A 22,241-nucleotide genomic window follows, 5' to 3' on the forward strand; every position below is an offset into this window, starting at 1 on the left:
TCTCAAAAACAAACACAAAAAATAAAAATAAAAAAATTCTTTGGCATTAAGACGGATTCAGATCAGGAATAGGTACCTTTTTTTTTTTTTTTTTTTTTTTGGCTCTACTTAATTTTAGAGCCAGAAAATAAAGGGAAAAAGCCAAAATAGCCACCCAACTTACCTGTACGCTCTGTCCAAATCTCTCGCTTTTCTCCCGAATAGCCAGTTGAGAAGAACAGACGTCCCTGGGCATTTGTCCAGTAGATGAGGTTTCTTTTCCAGTCAATATCCAGTAAATAGATGTTCCTAGGATGCTCTTGAACCAGGGTTCGCTCTATAGCAGTTCCCATAAAACCAACTTTCAACAAGTAGAGACGTTTGCCAGAAGAAAACACCACCTTTAACTCTATCAAGGGAAAGAGGAGATTTACTGTTTGGCCATTTGCTAGGTAAGCCCAGATGCTCCCTTCTTGAGCAATCCCTCCAGCTGAGGTACACCTAGAAAGGGGTCTTATCAAATTCGCTTCTGAGGCACACATACAACCCAAATGCCCTAGCTTCCTTAGAGAAGGGAGCCATTTGGGCAAATGAAGTGCTGATCAGCTTTCCCAAGGCACAAACCCTTTGGATTTTCTGCTGAAAGGTCCACACAGAAGCAGGAGGATTAGGGCTGGGGTGGTGCCCCATTTCATTCAGTAATGTCCTCGAATCCTTGCTCGTGGCACTCAAGTCTCAGTAGAAAGAATTTTAAATTGCCCACTTAAAGAAAAGTTACTTGGGAACTTAACTGGATATATAATGTTCAAGGTACGATTTAAGCTCAAGTCCTGAGTCTGGCACAATAGTGTATTATATACACCACGAGTGCATTCAGTGGCTACCCCTGAGAATTGTGTTCTTTAAAGGTAGTTAGAACGTGAACATACTCATAGCATTTTTTTTTAATTTTTTTTATTAGTTTTCTTTATTTTTGAGAGGCAGAGAGAGAGAGAGAGATCGCGAGTGGGGGAAGGGCAGGGAGAGAGGGAGACACAGAATCCGAAGCAGGCTCCAGGCTCTGAGCTGTCAGCACAGAGCCCGATGCAGGGCCTGAACTCACGGACCGTGAGATCATAACCTGGAGCTGAAGTCGGATGCTCAACCGATTGAGCCACCCAGGCGCCCCCACCATGTGTTCTTAAAGCCTCAATGTTCTTTAGGAAAAAGTAACTTGGATAGAGGGGTTCAATGGAGCATGTAGCCTTAATATTTCAAAGACAAAAACCAGCAGGAAGACTTTACGTTAACAATATTGACATAGACTCTCTGCTCACAAACAGAAGCCAGAACACATAATAGTTATAAGACTATGGAGGATTACTTTTCTTATACAACTTAAATTTTCTGGTAAAACTGAGTGGTGTAAGCTATGTTTTTCTAGTTTAAAATCAATCAAACCCAAATACCCACGGATGGATGAATGGATAAACCAAATGTAGTACAGATAAAATGGATTGTTATCCAGCCTTAAAAAGAAATTCTGGGGGCACCTGGGTGGCTAAGTGTCCGACTTCGGTTCAGGTCATGATCTCGTGGCTCGTGAGTTTGAGCCCTCATCAGGCTTTGTGCTAACAGCTCCGAGCCTGGAACCCGCTTGGGATTTTGTGTCTCCCTCTCTCACGCACTCTTTCTCTCTCTATCTCTCTCTCTGCCCCTACCCTGCTCATGCTTTCTCCTTCAAAAATAAACAAACACTAAAAAAAATTTTTTTTAAATTCTAACACCTATTACAACATGTATGAACCTCAAAGGTATTATGCTAAGTGAAATAAGCCAGCAACGAAAGGGAAAATACTGTATGATTCCACTTAATGAGGTTCCTCAAGTAGTCAAATTCATATGGACCGAAGGTAGAATGGTCGTCCAGGGGCAGGCAGAGGAGGAGAGGAAGGGGGAGTTATTGTTAAATGGGTACAAAATTTCAGTGTAGGAAGATGAAGACGTTCTGGAAATGGATGGTGGTGATGGCTGCACAAAAATATGAACGTGCCTAATGCTACTGAACTGTACACTTAGAAGTGGTTAAAATAGGAAGTTCTAGGTTATGGACTTTTAACACAACTGAAAAAACTAATCAAGATCTTTGAGAGCGAAACTTAACCAAAGTAAGGTTGTCATTGCAAAAGTGATTGATCCCAAAATGGAAGCCACGTTATTTCCAGGCCTACCATGGAATGTGACTCCCAGAGCCAAACCCATTTCACCCAGCAGACTTACCACTACATGTACCAGAAGGTAAAAGAAACATTCCCTCTGGACAAACACACTTATAGCCCTTGGGATGGATGGGGGACAGGAGACATAAGTGGCTACAAGAGCCTGGAGCACATTCTGGGTATCTGCCTGTTGTAAAAGAGAAATAGGTTAGATACAATTTCAGAATTCTCCATATACTAGTTCAAAACTGAAGACTCAAGGGAATTAAATTAGTTTTGCCTTAAGAGGAATCCCAGTATCCTCGTTTCCTTCTAGGTTAGGCATGCTGACCTTTAAACTCCCACGATCCCCTTTCAGATATTGGCAATTACTTATCCATGTTGAGCTCAAGCCAATAAAGTTTCAACCACCAGCATCTTCTCCCCCCAGAGTTAAGGCAAAATGCTGCCTAGTTCGCTTATAGGAAGACTCCTTTAGAAGTAAATAGTAGTCTAAGTTCTCTACTTTGCTTAGTCTCTCAGACACAGTAAGAACCATTATCTGAGTTGAATCTGACATATAATTGCTGATTGATGAAAGTTTTTAACTCCTACTCTTCTATAAATGGGATACTGGGCTTTCTTCAACTTTCTATCAAGAGCATAAAACTTTAAGGTCAACGACAATTAACGTGTCTGTGAGTAAGCTATTGTAGCCCTTATGTGAATAGCTTATTACCCCGTTTCACGTATTTCAGACTTCAAGAATCTGGTTACTACATTGGACTTGGACAAAGCACAAGGTACATGCTTGGAAGGAGTTTCCCAGAAAAGGATTTTGTTCATTTTCTCTTATTTAGAAGTCCTATAGAATTCTGGAATAATACCCAGAACATTTTCCCTGCCTAAAAAAGTAGCAAGTTCCAAGAGCAGACCAAGGTAGTAATTTAGGCCATTTCTGTTTAGTGTACATTCTGATGCATTAGCATTTCAAAAGCAAGTCCTTGACATACCCTTGGGCTGCTGGGATTTGTGCAGGACAGAGAAAGCAGATATGGAAGCATTCAGCAGCACCACTCTCTCCTTTGGGGTGTGGGGTGAAGTGCGAAACAGCCGTATTTTATTTGCCCAGAAGAAAGAGTTCTCAAATACAGCTAGTCCTATTGGATTGTCACCTTCCAAGAAGATCTCAGGAAAGGTGTGCCTCCCACTGCCGTCCACGTTTACCGTCTCTATGGACTAAAGGGTTAGAGTCATGAGAGCAGTGTACCGTTAGCAAGAGATGCCGAGGTCAGTGCACCTCTTTCATGCACACTGATTAACATCTTCATGAGCTATCAACTTGACAGAGATGAAATCATCTTAGGATTCACGGAAGGTAACGCCAAACCCAGTGGTGCAACTGCATCTTGCACAAACCGGGTCACAGATAAGTTACAATAGTTACTTGTACAACACATTGTCTGCATCCAAACATTGTGCCAAGTTCTTTCCCTACATTTTCCAATTGTCTTTTGAAGAAAAACATTTTAGCTGTTTTCAGAGAGGTCAACGGGAGCCCAAAGAGGTTCCATAAATTGCCAAAATCACAGCTGATGTGATAGGCTTAAAAATATGATTCCCCAGGGCACCTGGCTGGCTCTGTTGGTACAGCATGAAACTCTTGATCTCAGGATTGGGCCACACACTGGGTGTTGAGATTACTTAAAAAAAAAAAAAAATTGATGTCTTTAAAAAAAATGACTCCTAAGCCTATGCTTTTGGCCACCGTGTCATATTGGTCTGTCAGTTTGATGCTTCCAAAAATGAGATTACACAAACTGTAATATTAAGACCTCGAAATAGGAATATAAGTAAGTATTAAGTACTTAACTATGTTATTTCAAGGAGGTGGTCTGCCATCTTAAAAGGTTTTACATCCTAGGCATGACATAGAATATGCCCTATACTACCAGTGCCAATTTTGACTGTAGTATTTAAGAAAGTCACAATAGGGGCACCTGGGTGGCTCAGTTGGTTAAGTGACTCTTGATTTCAGCTCAGATCGTGATCTCACGGTCATGGGACCAAGCCCTGCATCAGACACCGCACTGAGCATGGAGCCTGCTTGGGATTCTCTCCCCCACTCTCTCTGCCCCTCCCCATTCCCTCTCTCTCTTTTCAATAAACCTAAGGAAAAAAAAAAAAAAAAAAGGGAAGTCACGCCAAGTCTCCCAACCTATGTTGATATCGTCAGACTCTACCTAAAGACACTGTGCAATCCTAGCTTGCTTCTCTCCGTTTTCACAGCCAGAAATATTTCACAGTGTTGATGCAAGACCAAAGAGAACTTCGCAGTTACCCACAGTCATACCAAGACCCAGGTTTAACAGTTTATCTTCTCTCCCAGACCCATTTCCAGTACCTCTTTATAGTCACTGATCCAGTAGAGCCTGCCGGTCACGCGGTCGAGTGTCAGTCCTACAGGCTCCTCCATGTTTACAGCTGCGAGCACCTTCCTATCTGAGCCATCCATCCCTGCAGTCTCAATAGTTCTCATGCCTTTCTCACCACGATTTACCCAATACAAGGACCTGAGAAAAGTAAAAGGGGCAAGATGTTAACAGTCTCCTCCACTGAACAGCCAGGTCCCCTTAGCTCTCTTGTATAGGTCCCAGATCACCACACTGCTAAGAATGCAGGAGATTTCTGCCCTCAGACTCAATAGACTGAAAAGTTGGGCCTCAGAACATTCGATTTAGGCTTTAAACTCAAGATTTTTTTTTTTTTTTGGAGCAAATAGGTTGAAAAAGTTGAAGTGTTCTCTTATCGACTTAAACTTCTAAGATAACCAATGATTTGGGATATAGTCTCAAAGAAACACTACTTACTTCTTTGTGGGAAACACGATGAGCTGCTCTGGCACCAGATCCTTTTCCAAGATTTTGACGTAGCCTCTGCCATCACTTAAACCAGCACAGATGACCCTTGCGAAGCTGCTCGCCCAATACAACTGTCCCGTGAACCAGTCCAAAGAGACACTGTTCACCGTTTTAAGTTCTGGGGATACAGGAGACAGTGTTCTGTTCCCACAGATTTGGACCGAACTTGTCTACATGTTTTGATTTCAAGCTGCACAATGAGGCAAATAGGACACAGGGAAGGAGGGCCAGAGATGTGCTATGTCCAATATGCAGTGTGCAGCAGGGAAAGAGAAAGATCTTAGCAGAAACATAACCAAGAAATCGAAGAGAATGCAACCTCAGTTTAGGGCACTATCTATTACGGAAGTCTCAGGTGCATTGTTAGGAACTGTACCTCTTAACCGCTCGCAGAGGATTTCTGGGCACCCGGGACAATGCTAAGCACTTCCGCACATGTACCAACTCTGGTTTAACCCCCACACTTACCCAATCAAGCAAGTGCTATTCCCTTCATCTTACAGACGGTGGTTCAAAGGAGTTAGCAACTTGCTCAAAGTTACATACCTAGTAATAGAGTGGAGACAAACCTTGGCCTGAGCCCACATCCCCAAACTTTCTGGACTACTTAATAGTGACTTCATTCTCCAGGTAGACTCTACCAAAGCTCCCATGGAGCCAAATTAGACAGTCTTATCTCAAATTGGGACTGTATAAACTCTCATGATTCCCAAGGAAGTCACAGAAGATGTCCAGATGAGTAACACAGGCTGCTTATACTCTGTTGATGTGGCTTTAAGAAGCTATAGGGTTCTTCACGTCAAGAAATATACCTGGATAGAGAAGAACCGAATTTGGCTTCCCAAGGACAAACACATTTAAGATTCCATCCACCCAAAAGTACATGCTTCTCTCAAGATCATATGCAACGGAAGTAGGCCTCGATTTTATAGGTACAAGAGGTTCGTAGATGCCTGTTCTTTGATCCAGGACACCAAGTTCTCTATCTGCTGCTATAAGAATTTTAACAGCATCATCTGTAATAGAATTGGAAAAGGAGTAGTGACACATTCCTTTGAAACTTTCTTTCATGCCATTCTCTTTAACCAAAGAAGCTGTCCCTGCTGAAATGCACTTACCCTGAAGTCTGGACTCAGGAGTGTCCAGAGGAGATCTCGGGGACCATCTTAAGTCTTAATTCCTCCTCTAAACTCCAACACATTCAAACTAATCTTTGGAATCTCTTGGCCCATTTGATTTCAGATTCAGCCCTTCCCCCAACCCTAAACGGACGTCCTCTCTATGCCTCATACACAGAAGCCAAATAAATGAACTGTCCCATCCTTAAAGAAACACAGGCCCAGTTAAGATTTTATCAGTGGGGTCTCTGGAGCCCCTAGGTGTATAGCCTAGAGAATACGTCATTTTAAAGACACTTAATAGCAACTGAAACTCAAATTGGCCAAGGAATGTTGTCATAGCAGCTTCTTTATGGAAAGAATAAAGTCTTCTCTAATACTAGACCCTAAAGGGAATCACCCATAGTATTTCTATCTATAATTACTGCTAAGGGCACAGCAAGAGCTAGGCTTTACTTAGGGTCTCAGAGCTCACCTGTAACTCGGCAACTGGTACCATTGTAGAGCTGGTGACCTTGAATACATTCACAGGAGTAAGAGCCTGGTGTGTTGTGACACAGCTGGCCACAAGGACTGTAGGCCTTGGAGCACTCATCTAGATCTAATGATAGACAGTCGTAAGTCAGAGATGACCAAGGAGCAATCCCTTGAGTATTTTTGTTCCTTTGAGCTACTTTTCAGACGCTCACTGGACATGTATTATGTGGAAACCACTGCACTGGGTGCTGGGACAGACAGTCCCTGCCTCTGTTGAACTGCCATCCACGTAAGTGTAATTCAGCAGAAACATCAATATAGAGACCCCAGAAGATGGATCTAGGTTGCCCTAACAACATTCTTGGGGGTGTTGCTGATTCAGAATGAATGGTAAGATGTGGAAAAACAAAGACTTGTGCACTGCTGGTGGGAAAAATCAAATGGGCCACCCCTGTGGGAAATAGTTGGATGGTTCCTCAAGTTAAACAGACTTGACCACATGATACAACGATTCCACTTCTGACATATACCCAAGAGTATTGAAAGCAGGGATTCAGACATCTGCACACCAATGTCCTTAGCATTGTCCACAATCGCCAAAAGGTAGAAACCGTGGCAGTGTCCATCAACAGATGGATAAACACAGTGAGACATATACACACAATGAAATATTATTTGGACTTAAGATTTTGGGGGGCCTGAGTGGCTCAGTTAAGTGCCCGACTCTTGGTTTTAGCTCATGTCATGATCTCACCATTTGTGAGATCAGGCCCCACATCGGGCTCTGCATGGACAGCACAGAGCCTGCTTGGGATTCTCTCTCTCCCCTACTCTCTCTCTCGCTCTCTACCCCTCCCCCACTCATGTTCGCTCTCAAAATAAACTTAAAAAAAAAAGAGATTCTGACACATGCTAGGACATGGATGAACCCTAACAACATGCTAAGTGAAATAAGCCAGACACACAAGGACATTTACCACATGATCGTATTTAGATGCAGGACTAGAACAGGCCAATTCATAGAGACAGGAAGTCGATAGAGGTTTCCAGGGATTGGGGACAGAGTTATTATGTCACAGGTATGGAGAGTTGCTGTTGGGAGGATGACAAAGTTCTGGAGATGGACAGTGGTGATGTTTGCACATGCTGAGGCCACTGGAGTATACATTTAATGATTAAGATGGTGTATTTTATATCATATCCATCATCCTGCAATAAAAACTTTGAAGATGAGCCAAATGAACGCTGACCTGCACAGCTCTGAGCGTCCGGCTGTAATTGCCACCCGGCTCCACACGAACACTGGACTCCCCAGTATGTGTCCCTGCACTGCCCCTCACAGCCCCCGTTGGCCAGAGAGCAGTTTTTACCTGGTAGAGACAGGGCAGCGGTCAGGACGGCTTAACACGGTGCAGATCAAACATTTCATAAACCGTTGTGTTACAAACCCCCACACTGTGTAAGGGCCATATGACTGTTTTGACCCTGCTCCCTGACCTAGGAATGTGGAGGCTTTGGGAAAAGACCAGAAGACAGGGAAAGTTAGGAATCTTGGAGCAGGGGAAAGGAATTTTTAGGTGGACAGTCCGGACAATTTCAAATGTTGGCATATTGTTCCGCCCACAGAGCGGCCAGCAACCTCTTCCTTAATTTCTCCAGAAATGTGGGTGGTCAGGACCCTTGCCTCAGGAAGCTTTATAGCAATTTATTAATTTCAGTGAATTATCTACACAGGACCAGAAGCCTGTGCTTTGTCCCACTGTTTATGCTTTTACGATCTTACTTGTTCCTTTAGTAGAAAGCTGCTTTCACAGCCTTTAGCAGCACTAAAGAGGTTTCATTGTACACATCTAATACCAGATTTGAGGAGGAAATAAGACAGATGACAAAGTGCCTGGGGTCAGGTGCCCCCTCTCCCTCCACAACAACTTGAATCAACAGTGATTTTTATAGTGAGAACTGCAAGGTATTAAAGTTTGAGAGGCGCCTGAATAGCTCAGTCGGTTAAGCATCTGACTTCAGGTCACGATCTCACAGTTCATGAGTCTGAGCCCCACATCAGGTTCTCTGCTGTCCGTGTAGAACCCGTTTTGATCCTCTGTCCCCCTCTCCTTGCCCCTGCCCCGCTCTTGCTCTTTCAAAAACAAGTAGACATTCAAAAAAAAAAAAAAAAAAGTTTGAGTTGCTTCCCTCAGTTCTTTCCATCCTCACCAGGAAACAGTCTTCCTAAGTCTTTCTTCAGTTAAATCCTTAGAGAATTCACCATATGGTCCTGAACACACGATGTGCTTCTCAGTAGCAAAGTATACGTTACTCCAGAATTTTAGGAGCCATGTGGTTTGGGGTATTTAGCTAGTCTATTTCCCTAAAGCCATAACAGGAGAAGAACTCTCAAAGTTTCATGGCGCAAGTAACATTGGCTCAAACTCGGGAGACCAAAACCAAGGCTTGGAACCTGTCACCTGGGATGGAGCCGTCACTGAAGGATTAATAGGTGTTTTAGTCCACGCGTTCCCAGAGTGTAGACCCTCATGACTACCAAGCAGCATTGGCTTACTTGGTCCAGTTCTCCCCACCCCTGCATCGGGCCAACCCAGCAACGGGGTCCTCACCGCATGTGGCGGGCTCATCGGTACCATCTGCGCAGTCTGCTTCCCCGTCACACATCAGGGATTCCAGGATGCATTTCCCTTCGTCACACCTCACAGTGCCTTCTGGACAGGAAGCTGTGGAGGCAGGAAAGCATTCTTTTCTGACAGCACTTGGGGGGAAGGGGTGATAGAAACACTTATTACAGTAAGGTGGCCGCAGTATTTCTAGAACCCAAAGCAAGTCTAGGTAGGAAAGGACGTTGTGTCATTTGAAGCAGGGTTTTCAGGGAACTGGGACCTAAGACTTGATAACAAGGATGTTTTGCCACTTGGGCACTGGACTGAAAGAATATTGAATTTGAATTCAATTAGCATTAAGTAGTTCCAATTGAAATGGTGTTACAGTGAGTTAACACGCGCCCTAAAGAAGACTCTTCTTAAGCCAGTTTAAACATTACAAAAATGTTAGAATCTGAATATATTCAATACTGCAGATTTAATTCTGGAAAGATTGAAGTAGGATTGGGATTTACTGAGAATTTGGAGTTTCTACCACATTGTTGGGGGTGGGGGGGAGGGTGTAGAGAAAAGGAACGTAATACTCATCAAGTGCTTCGTAAGGCAGGGCAGTGGGGGGCGAATCCCCTTTTAATGAGAAATTTTCCTCTCCCGTCTTCACTACACCAGGACGGGAGGCACCTGTTAGGAGACTGCCTTCATAAGCCGGTGCTCGGGTGTTCTGTGCATTGGCCACGTTGAGTAGTGGAAACATTTGAGGCAACGCTCAGAGCGTCCACCACAGAGCTATTATTTGAGCACTGCTTTAGGTTTCCATGGATAACTAAATCTCGGTTATTGCTAGGAAACATCCTGTTTTTAGATATAGGATGGAAGTCTCGGTCACAGGAATGAAACGCAGCGTGCAGAAAGCGGGGAGGTGGGCGGGGCAGGGGACTCACCACAGGCTTCCTCATCGGAGGAGTCACCGCAGTCATTGACGCCGTTGCACTTCCAACTATCCATGACACACACCTTGTTCCTGCACTGCCACTGCCCGGCCAGGCAACGGATCGGGGAGCACGGTGCTTCGTCAAGCCCGTCGCCGCAGTCCTTATGCACGTCACAGAGCTCCCAAGCATCACGACACCGAGAATTTCCCGGACACTGGATTTTTCGGCCAGGACATGCTATTGGTATCTCTGTCAAAGGCAGGAGTGGGCTCAGGGGGGCAGCGCCCCTGAACTTGCTTGTTCATTCAGGTTTATTCAGGTATTTATGGTCTGCTTACAGACCATAGGTATTGCTTGTTTATTCAGGTATTTATGGTCTGCTTGTGGATTTGGTCTATAGAAAACCCAGAACTGAAAGGGATGGTAGCGATTAGCAGTGTGGCCCCAACTTTGTATACTCAATTTCATCCCAGAGGAGCTTAAAAAGGCAACGGAGGCAAGAATCTTTTAGGTAATTTTGCAAAAATGCAGAAGTGGATAAAACGTCCCCTCTAATAACGGAGACCATATCTGGAGTGAGCCCGTGTGGCATAAGGCTGTTTAGTGACTTGTGTGTTACACTCAATCCTGTGGAGGTTCCTCGATGCCGCAGACACAGAGAATACGTGTGAAGATACACGAAGTTGTACGTACCACAGTTAACCTCATCGGAGCCATCCAAGCAGTCTCTGGTACCGTCACAGAGCCAGCTAATAGAAATACATTTCCCGTCATCACACTGCCAGGCCTGAGGATGTCCACCGCATACTTCCTCTGCAGGCCAGGGGCGGTATCCGGGGGGCAGAAATGAAGAGGGGTTTGTCAGGGCACACGCAGCTTTTAAATTTGGGTTTCATATTAAGTCTTGTCATTGGCAAAAGAATAATTAATTCCTGATTCGCCACTGAGTCAATCCTGAACTTGCCTGTCCTTTTCAGGTTATCCTTAAGAACACATTGTACCCCGGCCTCAGGGGTAATCACCTAGCAGCCCGATAAAGCTTATGCTCCCCAACATGCTTCTAGAACACAGTTGTCCGGTAAAGCCTGTTGTGACTACAGAAGAGTGTTTTGGACCTATGCTGCCCAAAATGGTAGTCACCAGTCTCCTGTAGCTGTGGAGCAACTGTAATGTGACTTGTATGATAAAGGAACTGTATTTATTTAAATAAATTTAAATCTTCACATGTGGGGGACACCTGGGTGGCTCAGTCAGTTAAGCATCCGACTCTTGATTTTGGCTCAGGTCCTGATCTTGTAGTTCGTGAGTTCAAGCCCTGCATCGGGCTCCACACTGACAGTGTGGAACCTGCTTGGGATTCTCTCTCTCTCTCTCTCTCTCTCTCTCTCTCTCTTTCTCTCTCTCTCTCTCTCTCTCCCTTTTCCCCTCCTGCACTCACTCACTGTCTCATGCTCTCTCTCGCTCTCAAAATAAACAAACTTAAAAAAAATCTTCACATGTGGCTAATGGCCACTGTAGTGGACAGTACAGTTTTACAAGTTTGCTTCTTCAAACCCCTTTGGTGTTTGAGACTATATTAAGAACTCAGACAACCTGGAGACTGTTAGTTTGGGGGTTAATTAGATCTTCAAATACTTCGAAGTATGCCTTTGGGCAAGTAAACCTGGAGAAGTGGGGTGAAGTATATGGGGGAGCAGAGCACAAGGCATTGATGCAAGTATGAAATTTAATTCTAACCTGCCCTATTACAGGTTTTCACACCAAAGGTTTCACATTAAATTAGTTTCAGTAAGTGACCAGTCCAGGAATGTGCATGTGGGGTACAGAAAAGGAATACAGTGCTCTCCAAGTTCTTTGCGGGGGGTGGGGGGGGGAGTTCCTCTTTTAATGAGGAATTTTTTCCCTCCATATTTACCGCACAAGGACGAGAGGCATCTGTTAAGAGGCTCTCCTCATCTATAGGTGTTCAGGTGTCCCTTCTGGGGCTGGGAGCACTCTTAGCACGGAGCCGTTTGAGCTTTATTTCAGGAAGACATTTACCAAGTAGCTAACTTGGCTTCTATTGGTTTTGTAGTTTTCTTTATACTCAATTTGTAAAGATATCTTTTAGTTGAACAAAATCCCTAAGCAAAGCTGAACTAACTTACTGTATATATTTACAAGTAATTGTGTGCGCTGAGGTCTGCCAAGGTTTCCTATACAGGAATCTGTATGATTGCAGTTTCAGGAACTGCCACATGCTTCAGCCAGAATTTAAGGCGAGAAGCCAGACCTTTGCTGGTTTTTCTATCCCAACCGGCCCTCCACACTCATTTTGATAATAATGCTACCAACACCTACATCCCTAGGTTTACCGACTGAAAGCCCGCAACAATCCAGAAGGCCCAACATTTCCGGATACCCCCAAGAGGGAAAACCACCAAACCTGGCACCGTCAGCCAGGCACACAGCCCGAGGGGCCATCTAGGAGTCCAGACACGGGGAGGCCGCTCACCACACTGCTCATCAGTTCCGTCGGGGCACTCTCGCTCTCCGTTGCAGAGCCAGGCCACGGGAATGCACCTTTCCCCACAGGTAGCTTGCCTCGTCATGTTGCACCTCACTTGGTCTGCGTTGGATGAAAAAAAGCAAATCCGTGAGAGTTCCTGGCTACGTTGGCTACAAGGGAGCACCTTTTCATGGTAAGCTGCCGTCAAGAGGTCATTCAGAAGGCCTTCCGTCAACTCATACTCGGGAAGACACTTGGGGGGATTCAGTATCATAAAATCGCATATGACTTCTGCAGTCGTTACTACATCGGAAATAGTTCTTCAGGTGGTATAAAGTTGGGGAACGGCCATCGCCTGTCCCCATTAGAATAAGGGGCTGGCGTGCACTCTGCTCAAAGAGACACAGGCACTGCTTTCGCTCCGGTTCCATCTTAAACACTCAGTATGAATAGTTGCACATTTAGAAGTCCAAGCTCAAAGACGGCACTCTAGTTTACTTTTAAGCATGTGCAGACGCATCTGAAAATTAGATTAGCATTGCGGGTCCCTACATACCATCTTGATAAGAATGCCTCTCATAGGCTGGTTATAAGCATTTGTTAAGTCTTCAGTTATTTGCAGGAGATTGATTTACACTCTCAGTTTTGTTCAAGTTATGAACTTGTGTTTGTCAACCTTGAATGATTAATGGTCAAAAATCAGCCTATTATAGAATGTGGTCCCCAGAGGGAGGCTCCAGGAAGGCCTGATTATACTTAGTTTATTATGCTGTCATAACTTTGAAAAAGAAAGAGCCAGCCTTTGGTTCCTAGACAAGATGAGCCACATGGCCCATACTAGAAGACTCTGCAAGATGCACTGAAAACCCTGTGCAGTCCTACTCCCTGGGACAATTTCAATATGGAACGGAAAGCGGTGCAAAGTTGTGTAATGGAAGTTGACAACAGAAGGTCGTGTAGACCACAGCTTCTTTGTTAAGGGACCATTTCATAGTCTTACTTGTATCCCTCTAACATAGCGATTTTAGCATAGCTACTCAAGGTATGTTTTTTTTTTTTTTAAAGCTGGCTTGCAAAAAATATTTTAATGAAATATTTAGAAAGTATTGGTTACTAATGGGTAGCTAACAACTTTGCCGATGACTCACATACCATCCAGGCAATCTTACTTAGCTTAACCCAAACCACTGAGAGCAAGTGATGTTACCAACCGCTAATATGGGAGCACAGACTCAGCTGTCAGACTACACAGGTTGGCATTTCAGTGAAACCGCTTACTAACAATAGGACCTTGGGAGAGTCACTTCCTCTCTTTGGATCTCGGTTTTCGGGTCTATAGAAGGAGACTACTAAATAAGTGATCAGAAGAGGAAGAGTCAGAGATGAAACGACCACAAAGCCACTTGGCACAGTATACCCACCATATAAATCTTCAAAAAGTGTTAACTCTTTTGCTGCCTCTTCCAGCAGATCCTTCCAGAAGGATCCCAGTTAGGGGTTCAGTCAGCCCTCAGAGACTCATACTGCCAGGTGAGTCACACCTTGAACAATACGGTGCTCTGGTGCTTCTCAGTTTCGAGACCATGTGTGCATCGAGATTCTACACATCTACAGATGCATCTCAAAACATTACTTTTCACTTACGTAGACGCTTGCTGTGAATGAATACGACACTTATTAATATTTTTACTTCTATATTAATTTTAGGGTAGCTTTCTCATAGTCTGTCAATACACAAAGTACAATGATCCCATGCTATTCTAAAACGGACATCCTAAAGAGGTCTTCATGCCAGAGGGCCTTGGTAACCACTGCTTAGTAAAAAACCCAAGTAACTTAAAACGTTCTCCAGGAGTGGTACAAAAAGACCACCCAGAGCAAAGGCTTCTCATCCCTGCAGAGATGCTCTGCCAGGTTAGGCAAAAATCTTGTGGGTGAGAATCCCTCCTGGAAGACAGAGAACTCAGTTAAGTGGTACCTCCTCCGAACTAGTTAACAGCACCTTGACCAGGAGTCTGCGCGAGTTAAAATGACCAGCCTTCAATCTATGAGGGCCAGTAACCAGGACCTGTCAAGAGATCAGCATGCCCGCAGGCCGGGTGGTTTGACAAACGCTGAGCACCTCCTACACCTGGCTAGGCCACCAACCAGTCGCCCAGCCAGCCACCATCTGGGAACTGTGGGTGTCTCAGTCACCCTGGGACACGGATTCAGCTCTCCTCTGCCTTGGGGTCTGCCTAAACCCGAGAGGTATCAACAAGTGATGCAGGAAGTCCCTTCCTAACTGCACCTCCGGCCCAAGCCCCGTCCCCCCACTCCACCCCTGCCCCCCGGGGGGGGGGCTGCTGTTTCCGGAGGGACTTACCTCTTCCCCAGGCCCCGGGCCTCCACCAGGCTAAATCTGCTGCCTGGGGAACCCTGAGTGAGGGTCCCATCAGAGACCAGGGCTGCAAAGCGGATCCCACTTGGCCACGACACGGCAGCGGGGGGGGGGGGGGGGGGGGTGGAATTGGAGGGGGGGAGAAGAAGGTGCGCCCTGCACTCAGTGTGCAGAAAGCTCGCTCCCACAGGCTTGGGGTGGGATGAAGGAAAGACGCGGAGTTTGACCGCTGTGCCCACCTCCTCTTCCACCCACTGGGCAGGCGGGGAAGGAGGAAAGGTCAGAGAAGCAGGGGGCCCCGCGACTCAGCCGGCGGCCCCACCAGAAGGCCGGACTTCACCCTCCTCTGTGGAAGGTCACTGCAGAAGCGGGGGGGGGGGGGGTGCTTCGCGCACACCAGCGAGGGTGCCCCAAGCTCTCCTTCCCGCCCCTTCAGCGCCTCGCAGCCCGCCACCCCTGCACGCTGCCGTCCCTTCCAGGACGCCCTGCCGCGCGACCCCACTCACCGGTCCCGGAGCCCGCGAGGCCGCCCAGCGCGGCCAGCACCGGCGGCAGGAGCACAAGGAGCGCCCGGAGCCCCATGGCGGGGAGGGGACAGGGCGCCTCGGGGCCGGAGTCGCGCTCGCCGGAGGAGACCGCTGGCGGGAGGAGCGCAGGCTGCGCCCGGGGCGGGCTTTCTTCCGCTCGCGCCGCTCATTGGGGATGACGGCGGCGGGGGCGTGGGGAGCACCGCCGCGGCCGGCCCCCGGGGAGGCGCTGCCCGGGACCGAGCCCGGCTGCGGGCGGGACGGCGCCCGCCTCCCCGCGGGGTCTCCCCTCCGGCAGCGGGACAGCGGCCACTCCGCTACTTCGGGCCCTGGCCTCCGCCACGCTCGGGGGCCAAGTGGGACTGCTCAGCCGCGCTTAACTACGGGGTTCGAGAACTCTTATGGGCACAGGAATCACCTAGAAATCTTACTCGGCAGACTCTGATCCCGGAGGTGTGGGGCGGGGGCCTGAGAGCCTCTAACAGAATGATCGTCAGGTGACGCCTTGGCTGCTGGTCCTCAGACCTCACTTTGAAACAGCAAACTGAGGACAGCACGGCGGCCGCGGGGCTCGGGAGCCCTTCTCTGCGAGGACTCCCCCCTCTCTGCCTCCTGTCTTCCCAGCGCCCCCGGCCAGAGCCGGGCCCTCCTGCGAGGGGTCTGTACTGACAGCGCGGAGGGGTGGGTCGTCTTGGCCGGCGGTCAGAGTCACAGCACAAAAGCCCCGAGAAACATCATACCGCTTTCCGTGTGTGTCCCCCGCAGGAGTGGAATTACTTTCCTAAACAATGGGACGGGGACGTGGATCTGGTGGCTCCAAGCCAGAGTCCAACATAATCTCTGTAGGGTCATAGACTTACAGGACTGGGAGAATTTGGAGGTCGTTTTATCCAAATGCTGCCATCGGGGGTGAGATGATGGATTAAAAAAAAAAAAAAAAAAAAAAAGAGAGCTGGTAACACATTAGCAAAGCCATAGAGCACCTCCCTTCCCCTTACTAAGCTGTGGCATTCCTTCTTTCCAGTACACCAGGGGACGTGAGTGTCAGATTCTTGGAGAGAACACGCCAGCGGAGTTAGAATTTAGAATGTAAAACCGGCAAGGAACATTTATAGCGTTGGGAAGGGCAAGGCAGCAATAAAACACCAGGAAAAAAAAAATAGAAACAGAAAACTGAATTGCAAAGTGCCTTCTTAGATTTTATTTGCAACACAGTACTCCAACAGCTTTCTTTTAAATCATACCTCTCTTCATGTTCACTGCTGGCCCCATCAAATCACACTTGGAAGATATCGGAATGCCATATGCTCTGAAGTTTTCTTTAAATTCGTTGTGTGCTCTGATTGCATAAGCTGCTTAAAAGGACCCTTCCGCGCTTAACAAAAACCTCCTAAGATATCATAATGATTTCTGCTGAAATGTTGCTTTGGAACCAGATTCTATCGGATGCTTAATGGCATTCAGAGACACAATAGAGCAGCTCAGAGTTTTAAGAATATAGACGCGTTTTCCTCCCAGAGAGGCACCGAAGCCGGTGGTCAGAAGCTGGAATTGCAGTGTGGTAGACCTGGGTTCGAATCTCAGCTAAATGAGGCTATACGTGGATGTAAATGGCAGCTGTATTGTTAGGCAACAGTCAGCGTGGGCTCTTTTTAACCCATACAGGCTGAGAAAGCCATAGACATGGGTGACAGAAGTAAGAATTTCCGTAGCATTTATATTTGGCTTTAAATCCTTGTGTTCTGACTCATTCTTGCTTGGTGACATGTGTGGTCCCACGGTCCTCTGTCTCTCCCCACATTTCACGTCTTCAATCTGTTCTGTCAGCCTGTGGGTGAGCAGAATGATGCCCCCTCCCACACACACACCACCTGAAAAAGGTAAATTCCAATTCCCAGAACCTGTAAATTGTGATTTACTGTTGTTTTGGTTGCAGGATATGAAGAAAATCTGGCCTCACACAGATATGTGTTGCCTGCAAAAGAAGGAACAGTCTTTTCAAAGGATATCTAAATGTAGACGTTCTTCTCTGGGTTGTTTTTTTTTTTTTTATGTTTATTTTTTATTTTTGAAAGAGAGAAGGAGAGAATCCCAAGCAGGCTCCACGCTGACAGCAGGGAGCTCGTTGACGGTGCTTGAACTCATGAACTGTAAGATCATGACCTGAGCTGAAGTCGGACGCTCAACCGAGCCACCCAGGCGCCCCAATATTCTTCTTTGATGTTGTAATTTTCTTCCTCCTACAAAATATAGGTCCTGGCTCCCAGTACCTCAGAATGTGACCTTATTTGGAAATAGGGTCTATGCAGATTTACTCAAGTCCAGGTGAGGGCATTAGAGTGGGCCCTAATCCAATATGACTGGAATCCTCGTAAGAGAGAACTGTGGACACAGACATTAGAGAAGAAGACGGTGTGAAGAGACACAGGGAGAAGGCCATGTGATGATGGCAGCAGAAATAGGAATTATGCTACTCAAGCCAAGGAGCACCTGAAGCTACCAGAAGCTGGAAGAGGAATGGACCTTTCTGCTACAGCTTTCGGAGGGAGCATGGACCCCTTGATCACAAACTCCTGGCCTCCAGAACTGTGAGGCAATAAATCTCTGTTCTTCCAAGCAACCCAGTTGCTGGTAGTTTGCTATGTCAGCCCTAGGAAATTGGTGTAGATACGAAGACCAAAATGGTCTTAAGAATGGCCATTTCTTAAAGGGTAATTGCAGTGTGGAATCTGAAACCATGTGAGTGACCGTTTCATACTGTTCTTATTAAAATCCACCAGCCTATTTTATACTTTGAATGGATCTTTCACCCATGCATGACTTTGTAACACCGTGCACTAATCATTTGGAAAATATGGGCTCATTAAGTTATGCTGATAGTCCAAATGTTGACAGTTCCTATCATACAGTAGTTTAAAACTCACATTTGTCGCGGCGCCTGGGTGGCTCAGTCGGTTGAGCGTCCGACTTCGGCTCAGGTCATGATCTCGAAGTCCATGAGTGCAAGCCCCACGTCGGGCTCTGTGCTGACAGCTCAGAGCCTGGAGCCTGTTTCGGATTCTGTGTCTCCCTCTCCCTCTGCCCCTCCCCTGCTCGTGCTCTGTGTCTCTCTCAAAAATAAAATAAACATTAAAAAAAATCACATTTGTTAACATCACTACTGACATCATCCGGAAAGATTTTGACTATTGACAAGATAGTAAGCTCCTGTTGGTGGACTCACGTTTTCAAATATTGTAATTCTCCCTTGAAAGCTCAAATTATATCATTGGCGACAAATACAGTCAGTTGTCTTCCTTGAAGTGACACAAATGCACCATGCGTTTCTGAGGAACATGTTGCCAAGTACCCAAGTCTGAATAAACAGATGTTTATCATCACAAAATGGCGTTTAGCGAGAAGCGTGACTGGTTACGCTTGCAACTCAGGCAACTGCACAGGTGCTTGCCTCTTCTAAGTAGGTGGGCAGCAGAAGGGCCTCGTGCAAACTTGTCATTTAGTAACAGAATATTTAAAAGCCATAGACTACAAGGCTAAAATAATAAAATTAATCATTTTTACTGCACAAAGTACATTTTTAAGTTTTTTTTTAAGGCATATTTTTAAACTACAAGTATGTGGCAATGAAGAATAACTGACTACTAGTATGGTTTGGTGCCACCACCCTGATTCATGGTAAGGAGCCAGGGGTTTTACCACCACTGGTTTTTGTTTGTCTATTTACCCTCAGGGCAAATGTCAACAAAACAAAAAAAGCAAATATTCTTTTAAAAATAGTTTTGACCTCGGAGGCCCACTGGTATCCATAGACCATCTTAGAAAGGAAAGGTCTCGTATCCACCATATGTAAAGAGCTTTTACAACTCAATAATAAGAAGCAAAATGACCAGATTTTTTAACTGGTCAAATGTTTGAACAGTCACCTCACAAAAATAGATATATGGCTGGCCGATAATACCTAAGGCGATTTCTCTCTCTTTTTTTTTCTTATAGAGATTTGTATACTTGAAATTGTCAGAGGAATACAAATGAGAGCAAATTAGGTAGACCCAGCTTTACAAGCTAAAATTTAAAAACAACAACTCGATAATACCAAGTCAGAATGCGGAGCAACCAGAACTTTCTTTCATTGCTGGGAAGTGTGTAAAATACAACAACCGGTTTAGGAAAACCATTTGGCAGTTTCTTATAAAATTAAACATCTACTTAATATATGACCCACTGATCCCTCGCCTAGTTGTTTAACAAAGAGAAGTGAAAACGTGTGTTCGTACAAAGACTTTTATGTGAATTTTATAGCAGCTTTATTTCCTCTAGCCCCAAGTTATACTAATGCAGATATTTATCAACAGTGCATGGACAGTGTGTGAAGTATGTCCACACAATGGAAAACCATTCAGCAACAAAAAAGAACAAACTACTGGTAGGTCCAACAACATGGATAATTCTCAAACCATTGTATTAAGGAAAAAAGACTGGCGCAGAAGAGTACATATTGTGTGATTCCATTTATATGAAGGTCTGGAGCAGGAAAACTAAGCAATAGAATTCAGACCACTGGTTGACTGGGGCTGGTGACAGGGACTGAAAAGGCATAAAAGGAAACTTTTGGAGGTGATCGTGTGTGGGACGGCCATTCTACAGGTGTGTTCATTTGTTAGACCTCATTAGACCGTCCTCTTAAAATGAGGACATTTTATTGTAAACTATAGCTCAATAGATGTTTTTTTTTTTTCTTTTTAAGTGTTAGGCTCAGGCATTTCTTTTTTTTTTCACTGAGATCTAGTTTGCTTTTAAAGGAAAACTAATTTAGGAGCTATTAAAACTATTACTGACCAAAGAAAAATATGGAAATAGCTCCAATTTATCTTATGAAGTTTGTGTAATTTTAACACTTCCCAGCAGACATATTGCATATGAAAGTGGAGGTTAAAAGTCTAAACACACTAAGGTAAATTATATCAAGTAGTTCAAAAAACATAATCCTGAATAACAAGTACAGTTTATTTTAATAAGGCAAAGTTCATGTATCATTAGGAAATCTTTAATATAATTAATTACCTCAACAATGAAAGGATTAATATTATATTATCCATATGATTTGGAAATATATGCTCAAAACCTTCGGTGAAATTCAGCAGCCATTCCTATAAGACAGGAAAGCAATGTACAATAAAATGTATCATAAAAGAAAGAAAAAATTTTGTATACCAATGCTGCTATATCCAGAAAACTTAATAATCACTAAGTTAAACTAAAATTAGTAAGAAAATTTGCTAACATGGGTGGAAAAATACAACAGTATCTTCTCTTTAGGAAAACAAAAAAGCAACTGAAATGTAAATATAAAAAAAAATTTTTAATAATAAAATCTATAAAATACTTAGAATAAAAAAGGCATAGGACATATGTTGGATTATACAAACTTACCAGATTTTATTAATATTAAATACAATATATAGTAGGGGTTGCTGGGTGGCTCAGTCGGTTAAGCGTCTGACTTCGGCTCATGTCACAATCTCAAGGTTCTACGTGTCACATTTGAGATACTAAGAGAAGCCCAGATAGCTGATAAAACAGTATTTCTAGGTGTGTCCGTGAGGATGTTTCTGGAAGAGACTCACATTTGAAATGGTAGACTGAGTAAAGACCACCCTCGTCAATGTGGCCTGACATTGTCCAATCCATGGAGGACTCCGATAAGAACAAAAATATAGAGGAAGCTGTGAATTCTCTTCCTTCCTTCCACATATCTATATCAATATCTTCATTTGTACATCCTATTGGTTCTGTTTCTTTGGAGAACCTTGACTAATCCATCAGTGTCATGAAACGAATGGATGTCATCCTGAAGTTGAACCTTATACAATGAAACCGAAATCTGGACTTCAGCTCCTGGGCCTCTAGAGTTCTATTGGGTAATTTCTTGGCATCTTCAAGATTCTGCCTAGAAAAATCTTATACTTTTATGCATACCTTACCAGGAGATTTGCATTTATGGTTATACCCCCAAATTTCAACCCATGTAAAGAAAACAAGACAGAAGAATTATGTGATATAATTTGCAATGCTGAACTCTTACGATTGGGATCTATTCTGCAGTCATTCTGAACCTTCATATTTTCACTGGTTTTTTTTGAAATTCAACATGTAGTGACAATGAACCAATATCTTAGTAACCAGTGTCTTGCATATAGGAGATACAATAAATATTGAATCACGCTGAGCAGCTGTTAATGATTGCTCTGCTGTTAAGGTTTTTTTTCTTATTTTTGACTTTCTAAATTAATGCCTCAGCCTTCTGATCAGATCTAGAAAATAAAGGTTGTTTTATGAAAGGTAACATGCTTTATGAATTTAGTTGGCTAATATTAATACTGCACTCGTTCTCAGCTCTGATTGATTTGAAGAAAAGAACTGTTAAGAAATGAAACGCAGTTCCCCATGCAGTAAGCTCCATAATTTGATGGGGCATCAAGCACTGAAGATTCAAAATAATGTAAGAGGTATGTCCTACAATTTACAGCAGTGGTAACAGACCTGCAAACCAACGATTATAATACAGTATGATAAATGCAATAGAGGAACACACAGGTATGTCTTAGACACAAAGAGGAGACAGGGGTTGGCCAG

The 22,241-nt window shown here is 44.7% G+C and overlaps 1 protein-coding gene across 1 annotated transcript; it reads right to left on the bottom strand.

Moving 5' to 3' along the window:
- Nucleotides 1–3,146: 3,146 nt before the first annotated feature.
- Nucleotides 3,147–12,866, bottom strand: LOC116738050 (low-density lipoprotein receptor-related protein 8-like). Its single transcript, XM_032593060.1, has 10 exons — nt 12,708–12,866; nt 10,907–11,026; nt 10,223–10,462; nt 9,285–9,398; nt 7,923–8,042; nt 6,671–6,796; nt 5,890–6,093; nt 5,027–5,195; nt 4,561–4,729; nt 3,147–3,395 (listed from the first exon to the last, which is right to left on the bottom strand). The coding sequence occupies exons 1-10, from the start codon at nt 12,802–12,804 to the stop codon at nt 3,147–3,149; spliced, it is 1,608 nt and encodes a 535-aa protein (XP_032448951.1). The 5' UTR covers nt 12,805–12,866.
- Nucleotides 12,867–22,241: the final 9,375 nt, after the last annotated feature.

Source organism: Lynx canadensis, chromosome B1 (genome assembly GCF_007474595.2).
Source record: "Lynx canadensis isolate LIC74 chromosome B1, mLynCan4.pri.v2, whole genome shotgun sequence".
Classification (NCBI taxonomy): Eukaryota; Metazoa; Chordata; class Mammalia; order Carnivora; family Felidae; genus Lynx; species Lynx canadensis.